This window comes from Sinocyclocheilus anshuiensis, unplaced genomic scaffold, assembly GCF_001515605.1.
Source record: "Sinocyclocheilus anshuiensis isolate Anshui unplaced genomic scaffold, SAMN03320099.WGS_v1.1 scaffold976, whole genome shotgun sequence".
Lineage (NCBI taxonomy): Eukaryota > Metazoa > Chordata > Actinopteri > Cypriniformes > Cyprinidae > Sinocyclocheilus > Sinocyclocheilus anshuiensis.
The window spans coordinates 1,538,936-1,547,569 of NW_015552538.1; the positions used below are offsets into that span (position 1 = coordinate 1,538,936).

Sequence of the window (8,634 nt, forward strand, 5' to 3'; positions counted from 1 at the left end):
TAATTATGTCCCCACTGGATGCAACAAATGCCTCGTTTATAATGGGTTTTAATGTTTTTGTCTCGTCGCTCTGGCCGGACAGGGCATCACAGTATGGTAGGGGCGTAACATTTCCGTCACACTCTTGAGATATTCAGCCAATGACGACGCACTGGATAGCTGGCCAATCACAGCACACCTCGCTTTTCAGACCGATGAGCTTTGTAAAAATCGACTCGTTTCAAAAAGGCGGGGCATAGAGGAGAAACAATAATGTACAGTATGTAGAAAATAATGTTTTTTGAACCTTAAACCGCATAAACACATTTCATTACACCAAATACACAAAATAATGTTCTTTTTAGCAACATCATATGACCCCTTTAAATATTCTGCTTGTGTTTTTGGGATCTGATGTGCATTTGTGTGTGTGTGTGTGTGTGTGTGTGTGTGTTTATATTTATATTTGACAGGATGATGAGTTTGTCGTATATAACACAGAGCAGATCAGACTGAAGTATGTGGTGCAGTACAGTCTGGAGGGAGACAAATTAAAAGAGTTCCAGCCTCAAATCAACACTCAGCTCACACAGCTCACGGACACAACACCTGATACCTGTAAGTAACATCTAGTGAACAGGACATGCTGAGAGGGACCAGCTTTTATATGTGGAAGAATCAGTTTTAACTAGGACTGTCAAATTGATAAAAATGTTTTATTAAATTAATTACATTATGTCAGAGCCCATAACCTTGTGCGCAGCACTCCAACTTGGTGACCAAAGTTTGAGTCCCAAAATCCTCTCTTGATTTGAGCTCATGGTGGAACGACACGTTCCTTAGGCTCAGGGTTATCTGATGCTCTGTGACGCTGAATGCTATGATTTGTGTTGTTAAATTCATCAGTGGTTTTGTTTGAATGTGTTTCTTTAGTGTCCAGTGATGACAGTGAGGGTTTGGAGTCCACTAAGAATCCTCTGGAGGAGATGAACGCAGGTTTGTTGGACAGCAGTGGTCAGAAACTTCCTCTACATGCTGTCAATGTGAGGTGTAAGCTGATGGACCTGCTGTGTCAGGTATGATCCTACAGCGGTGGACTGCAGTTTTGTAATTTAAAATTAGTGTTGAGAAATGAGCATGATGTGTTCCAAAGTAAACTAAACTAAAACTAGAACAAGGCAGTGATGGACACAATCAAGACCAAGGGAACAAAGACATCACAAGAAATAAAAAGCAACAGAATTAACTAAATAAAATATAGACTAAATAAAACCCTGAAATTCCACTGGAATATAATTTCAAACCGCAACATTAATTTCTTCCCCACTTCCACCAGGTCATCATTTTCCAGACCTACACAAACCAGAGTGCTGTTCCCATTGAAGCAAAGTATGTCTTTCCACTGGAGGAGACGGCAGCAGTGTGTGGATTTGAAGCCTTTATCAATGGAAAACATGTCATTGGAAAGGTGCGAGTCATTCAGAATTTGTCAAATGCAGTCTCTGGTTTTTCAGCCTCTTTCTCAACGTTTGTAATGTCTGTTTTGTCCTATAGGTAAAGGAAAAAGAGCAGGCTCGTAAGGAGTACAAGCAAGCCATAGAGAAAGGCCATGGAGCCTACCTGATGGACCAGGATGCACCTGTGAGTTACTGTATCTGATCTGGAGCTCGTATGTGTGATAATGTATCAGAAGGTTTCTTTAAGGTCATGTGTTTATGTGAGGCAGGATGTATTTACTATCAGTGTGGGGAATCTTCCTCCTGGAGCCACAGTTTTGATCAAGGTGACATTCATCACTGAGCTGGTAGTCAGATCAGGCTCTATAGTCTTCTTACTGTCTGGCAGCGTGGCACCATGGCAACAGAGAGCCACCCTTAATCAGACAACTCAGGTACGACATACTTTTGTTACTGTATTTAAAATCCTGTTTGGCCTGCTGATTGTTAGTGTTTTGAATGACAGCTGTGTTACATTTCAGGCCACTGTTGAAAAGATTGGTGTGACGGAGCTTCAGTCAGAGGGGTGAGAATCTCAAATACTGGAGAATTCACAGCGAAATTCACTAAAAATGCATCTGCTGATAAGTAAAAATATAAAAGCCAATTATTTAATGTAGCAAACCACATATAACATCATTTAACACTTAACCTTTAACCTTTATAACTTCACACTTTATATAGAGTAGCACCTGGTCTAGTTTGGACAATGGGTGGTTACAAGGTTGTTGCATTGTTCTGTTTAGTGTATGATTTTGATAAAAAATGTTCAATCTCTTTTCAATGTCCTCTAACTCTTTTGTTCCCTATCTCTTTCTTCAGGGAGTTTTCTCTGTCTATGTCCATTGAAATGCCTTATGAGATCATCAACTTGAGCTCTTCACACCGCATCAAAACCAAGGTTATTTTACTTTTGTGCATTATCTTACTAAATACTGTATTTTCTGAAAAAAGAAACCTATTCAGATATGAACCATATTAACAGTATTGGTTTTTCCCTGTTCAGAGGACAGACTGTAAGGCAGTGATCAGCACGTTACCAGGACAGACTCTGAGATCTGAAGGGTTACAGGTGTCCTTCAGTCTTTCTAATATCCACATGCCCAGGATGTGGGTCGAGAACCATCCGGATAAAGATAGTCAGGTAAAGAAATTATCACTCAAATCTGTTTTCCTGTTCGTCATGGATATTTTGCAGCATATTGCACACAAATATTGACACGTTCCATCTTACGCTCACTGACAAAAATGAACACTGATACGGATCTGATCCCTGCAGGCCTGCATGCTGGTGTTTTATCCAGACTTTAAGTCAAGCGGGGTGTCCAGCTCTGGAGGTTCATTTTGCAGCATATTGCACACAAATATTGACACTTTCCATCTTACGCTCACTGACAAAAATGAACACTGATATGGATCTGATCCCTGCAGGCCTGCATGCTGGTGTTTTATCCAGACTTTAAGTCAAGCGGGGTGTCCAGCTCTGGAGGTCCGTCCAGTGTGAGCGATGTGGTCATTCTTCTGGACTCCTCCAAGTCCATGCAGGGAGACAACATGCTGAACGCTCGTAGGATTGCCCTTCAAGTCCTCAAATCTCTGGACCGCTCACTGAAGATCAACATCATCTCTTTCAGCACTGGTTAGTGCTCACTGAAACTGTCTGATATTGTCATCTTGTGGACATTTTCATTTCCCTATTATTTTTGTAATACAAAGTGAAGCATTATGGGTAAATGTGTGCGTTTTTACAGATTACAAGGAAGCTTTTCCTGCACCAGTGCCTTTAGATGAGGCATCTGAATCAGCCAGAAAATTTATTATGGTGAGTAATGTTTACAAATGTTTAAAGGGGTCATATGATGCTGCTAAAAAGAACATTATTTTGTGTATTTGGTGTAATGAAATGTGTTTATGCGGTTTAAGGTTAAAAAAACACATTATTTTCCACATACTGTACATTATTGTTTCTCCTCTATGTCCGCCTTTCTGAAACGCGTCGATTTTTACAAAGCTCATCGGTCTGAAAAAGCGAGGTGTGCTCTGATTGGCCAGCTATCCGCAACATATCTTTCTTTGCATATCATTGCATTTCTCCTCTCTTCAGTCTTGTTGCGGCTCTGGTGGCAGCACTGATCTGTGGCGGCCTCTCTGGAGCCTGAGTCTGCTGCCTCCCTGCCGGGGTGTGAGGAACATCCTGCTGCTCTCTGATGGACATGTTCACAACCAGCCTCTGACCCTACAGCTGGTCCGAGAAAACTCCTGCCACACGCGCCTCTTCACCTGCGGACTCAGGTCTGCCTTAAACAAATCTCTTTATTTTTCTCCTTCATTTACACTGAATTTCTGAACGTACAGTTTGATTGTGTTTGTGTTTGTCTAGCTTGACAGCTAATCGTCATATGCTCAGAGCTTTGGCTCAGGCAGGTGGAGGAACATATGAATTTTTTGACACAAAGATTAAACACACTTGGGCAGAAAAGGTGAATCACACACATTATTGTATTGTTTTTAATAACTAAGAAGGAAACATTATCTTTCCAAAACTGGCCAGTCTGAGGCTTGAGTTGAAGAGATTTGTGGATAATTTCAGGTGCGCGCTCAGGTTGAGCGTATGGAGTCTCCAGGCTGCAGATCAGTGGCAGTGAAGTGGCAGCAGTTTAATCCCACAGTGCCGCTTCCTGTTCAAGCCCCCTCACAGCTTCACGCTCTATTCAGTGACTGTCACACTCTCGTATACGGATTTGTGCCACACTGCACTCAGGTAGACAGGCTTTACTTAAAAGCTACATTGTTACTTATTGTAGTTGTTATTAGGAATGGGTCATATATTGAATATTCACAATAAAAATTAGGCAACATCATGAATGTAGTGGTAATTTTAGTGTTTCTTCAGTGATAGTTAGAGTTTGGTATGTTTTCCTTTTTGTGAAACTGTTTCAATTAATTGATTCAAAACTCAGAATCAACATTTGCATAATCACTGAAAAATATTCATGAAGAATGAATGTAGATGTATCATGTATATATTGATACGTTAAAATATTTCAATAAAAATATATGTACTGTAGCTAAATACTGATGGGTTTTTTTACAGATTGCTTTTATATTTGTGCCAGTGGCATGCAGTGGTGTTGAGAAATATTTTATGTAAATTCATGTCCCAGTTCCACTCCCTTGATTGGTGCATATAATAAATGAAAATAATTAAATATCTTTCTTCATATAATTTTTAATTTAATAACCAGCAGTGTGAAAAACATGGCTTAGTTATATTAAACTATTAAGATAACTGTCAACTGTCGAGATTTGTCAAGATTTAAAATAACTATGTAATATTAATCAAGGCTGCAAAATATTAGGATAGATATTTTAGCTGAAATGCCCAGTTATTTGTGTTAGTTATTGAATTGTGTAATATTTACTCATTTAGGCCACACTGTTTGGTGATTTGAGTGGACAAGAGATCAAAACAATGGTGTCCACCACAGAACTACAAAAGACAAAGGGAACTGTGAGTGAACATCTTAAAATACTTCATATAATCTGAAACACCATCAATTGTTTATCAGGCGTTTGAAGAGTTTGTGTGTGTGTGTGTGTTCATGTGCAGTTCCTTCACAAGTTGACAGCAAGAGCGATCATCAGAGACTATGAAGATGGCATTCTAGCTAACAGTGAGGCAGAACATGAGGTACAATATTTGGCTGCATTATTATATTTTTTATATAACTGGCAGATTTGCTAACAGAAGAACTTGACTTTCCGTCTTTTATCTCTTTATCAGGGGAAGAAAGCAGAGCTAAAGTCCTACATCATTGAGCTCAGTAAAGAGTTCTCCATCTTATCCCAGTTTACAAGCTTTGTCGCCATTGAAGAGAGAGTATGATTGCTGCTAATTTAAGGATTGTGTGTTTAAGGCACCGATGCTAAACATAATGACAAATAAACATCCAGTTTCAGAATTAATGACAAATCTGTATTAAGTAGCTTATTGTTATCCTCAGAAATAAAACATTTGTAGCTTGGGTAATGGTTGACTGATTTTCACAAAAAGGCAGAATCAAAGTAATTCGACGTAAAATCTGCCATGAATTAATTTCTGTGTACCATTTTAAACTGAATGACAATTAAAAATACCAACTAATACCCTCATTTTCTCTTTGCAGGAGCAGAATGAGCTTGACACTGGATTCACAGATATTCCTAAAATCATATCAGAGGAGGATGTGAATATTTTGCCATATATGGGCTGGACTGAAGAGAAGCTGAAGTCTGCGCATATTAGTAGTGCTGAAGATGATGATGTATGGGTAACAACAAAAGGGTCTATTAAAGCTGTTATATCATGTAGTGATAAATGTTGACATCATTCAGCTTCTAGTATTCACAACAATGATTTTCATTTCTTTTTTTCAGACGGAATCGGAGGGATGGCGCAGTAGCTCCACATCTGAAGATCTCCTGGGTTCTGCTTGTGTAGCAGCCGATTTTGATGATGATTTAGAGGATGAATATGAAAATAAGTTTAGAAAAAAAACATCTGCAGCTCACTCTTTTCCTCATCCTAGCTCCAGTAGCTCCTGGCATCCTTCACGTTTTGAAGGTAGCACTAATGCTTTCAGAGGCTATCTGAAAAAATTGTCTGCTCCCAGGCCTGAAGCCACTCGTCGATATGAAATACCAGTGGAAGTTCTCTGCAAGGCTAGCAGGCTTCCTCCTCCTTCTTATTGTGGTGCTTCCATGAGTGACAGGCTTCCCCCTCCAGCTGCCTCCCAGGTTACCGCCTGTATGCCGCCTCCTCCTCCTCCTCCTCATCCACGTGGTGGTGCCTCCATGAGTGACAGGCTTCCCCCTCCAGCTGCCTCCCAGGTTACCACCTGTATGCCTCCTCCTCCCTCGGTGGAATCTCTCTCCAATATTCGCCGGATTCTACCTCCTTCTGCTGATGCCATGATGTCTAGAACTGGCCTCTTGATCAAAAGGCGTCCTGCTCCCCTTCCCCCCCCGCTTTCCTCATATGAGCCTCCTTCCTCTGATCTTCTTAGTTTTGAATCAGTTGATTTCATAGAAGACGGCCTTGATTCCCTTACAAAAATGTCTCCAATATTTTGCCCCATGAGTCCAGTCGTTTCCTCTGCCACAGAGTTTGCCACTGAGCTTTATGCCTCAACTCCTCCTGTCTGTGCAGATCCTCCTCATCCTCCTCGTCTTGCATCTCAGCAGTTCATGTCCATGACTCCAAGCCCTGCTCCCCCTCCTGCTATTTCTCGCAGGGTTGAAAAACAATCTTTTTTCGAGAGGAGCAGGGCTGGTGGCTCCATTGCCTTTGCTCCACCTGCAGTGTCTGCACCACCCTCTCCCGCTGCATCTGGTGGCTTTGGTGGTTCCTTCAGAAGTAAGAATAAGCGTTTTGGTTTTGGTTCCTCAGCCCCTGGAGCACAGCGAAAGGAACGGAAACAACTACTCCTCCAAAAAGTGGAAAAACCAATAAGCAGACGAGACACAGTGGCCTGGAATGAGCTGTTTGAGCTTCAGCATGAGGTGTTTACACATGATTTAATTCACTAGATTTTATACAGTATGTAAATATGTGAGGGAATATGAACATATGCGATATGTTTTGATATAGGATGGATACTGGGAGTGCACTGACAGGCTGAGCAGCTTCCTTAACCTGGACGTAGACTTTTTTGCAAATGTCTTCCTTCAAGAGAAAGGCATCTGTTCCTTAGGTAACAGGATTTTTTACATGCCTGTTGTTGGTTTTGTCCATATTGCAGCTTATTCTCAGCAAGAACTGCCCATTTAGACAGGACGAGCCATCTGATTGACACATAAAGCAACCAATCACAATTTGTTCATGTGCCATTTAGACAGACTGAGTAAAACACAGGTGTGTCTTTACTGTGTAACACCAGCCAATCATAGTAGATCTTGCTAGAATGAGAAAGTGCTTTCCAGTTTAAAGTGCAATATGCATCAGGCTAAATCTGAATATAGCTTAAAATAATCTGATCTTTATTTTTCAGACAGTTTGTGAGTCAGAATCAGTTAATCAGTCACATGTTTTGTGTGTCAGGTGTGAAGGCTCATGCTGAAATTCTGAGGCTGATGGCGACTCTGCTGGTGCTGCAGCTGATCCGGGTGAAGAAGCTGGAAGTGGGACAGCTGCTCGAGTCTCTCCTCCGACTAAAAGAGTCCCAGGAGCCCAGGTACCAGCACACGTCCTCATGCGGTGTAGTGATTGACTCTTGTGTTTTTGTATACATGACTATCTGCTCTTCTCCATTCAGACCGATGTACTGGGAGGCAGTGAAGAGGGCCATGGACTGGGCCTGCCGGACAGACAGACAGTATCCGTGTGTGTGCAGCAGGCTGGAGATCGGCCGGGATTGGGAATCATCTACACGTCAACTACTGGGCTGTGATTCTCCACACCCATATTCCCCACTCAAACCTGTTCTAGAGAGACGTATGGACATTATTTGTCATGCAGAAACTTTTTGCTAGCCTTTTTCTCCCAAAACTAGATCAATGACTTGTAATCAAATGTCGCTGTGATTTTTAGTGAATGTATGAACTCATTTCTTCTCAAGTTCACACAGATTTCCTAGCAGAGCAACAAACAGCTGTAGTTCATCACATTAACTATGATTATGATGCAGTATGTTGTTTTATCATTTAAAACATAAAATTACATTTGTGAAATGATTTGTTGTGTGTATGTGCTGTCTTTTTTAAAATAAATTAAAATAAAATAAACAGCATCTGAAGGAAAAACACAGTCACAGTCTTTTGTGTAATCATACACACACACACACACACTGGTGCTTCAAACTAGATATGTTGATACACTTTCTTTTGAAAAACATCTTAAATCATGGGATGATTATTAGAAGAATCAATATACTGTATCTATTCTATGTACCATAAATTAACACAGCAACAGCCACATGTGAACGCAATATTTATTAACAGCTTGTGTCACAAACATGACACATCATCACATATTAACAATGCTCGTGTTCCTAGTTCATGTGCACGATGAGGGAGAGCCCATTCTTAAAGAGTCTAAGCCCAGCATGAATATGAGACTGCAATTACAGTCAGCTTATTGTTTCAATTTAAGATTAAAGTTCAAATAAAAAGTAAAATCATA

General features: G+C 40.7%; 1 protein-coding gene across 7 annotated transcripts in view; it reads left to right on the top strand.

The window, feature by feature from the left end:
- Positions 1-8,139, top strand: part of LOC107663876 (poly [ADP-ribose] polymerase 4-like) — a 30,900-nt gene extending 22,761 nt beyond the window's left edge. For 6 of the 7 annotated variants that reach the window (XM_016454256.1, XM_016454257.1, XM_016454252.1 and 3 more), the window contains 21 exons: positions 453-597; positions 913-1,055; positions 1,316-1,447; positions 1,534-1,620; positions 1,706-1,870; positions 1,958-2,001; positions 2,298-2,376; positions 2,482-2,619; positions 2,755-2,812; positions 2,965-3,114; positions 3,227-3,297; positions 3,580-3,767; positions 3,856-3,955; positions 4,066-4,236; positions 4,906-4,986; positions 5,086-5,166; positions 5,260-5,355; positions 5,642-5,779; positions 5,892-7,016; positions 7,105-7,207; positions 7,555-8,139. In XM_016454256.1, coding sequence (XP_016309742.1) covers positions 453-597; positions 913-1,055; positions 1,316-1,447; positions 1,534-1,620; positions 1,706-1,870; positions 1,958-2,001; positions 2,298-2,376; positions 2,482-2,619; positions 2,755-2,812; positions 2,965-3,114; positions 3,227-3,297; positions 3,580-3,767; positions 3,856-3,955; positions 4,066-4,236; positions 4,906-4,986; positions 5,086-5,166; positions 5,260-5,355; positions 5,642-5,779; positions 5,892-7,016; positions 7,105-7,207; positions 7,555-7,985 — 3,726 coding nt within the window. In that variant the 3' untranslated portion in view covers positions 7,986-8,139. The remainder of the gene's footprint in view (positions 1-452; positions 598-912; positions 1,056-1,315; positions 1,448-1,533; positions 1,621-1,705; positions 1,871-1,957; positions 2,002-2,297; positions 2,377-2,481; positions 2,620-2,754; positions 2,813-2,964; positions 3,115-3,226; positions 3,298-3,579; positions 3,768-3,855; positions 3,956-4,065; positions 4,237-4,905; positions 4,987-5,085; positions 5,167-5,259; positions 5,356-5,641; positions 5,780-5,891; positions 7,017-7,104; positions 7,208-7,554) is intronic. The other variant, XM_016454258.1, reaches the window with a different exon arrangement.
- The last annotated feature ends 495 nt before the right edge of the window (positions 8,140-8,634 follow it).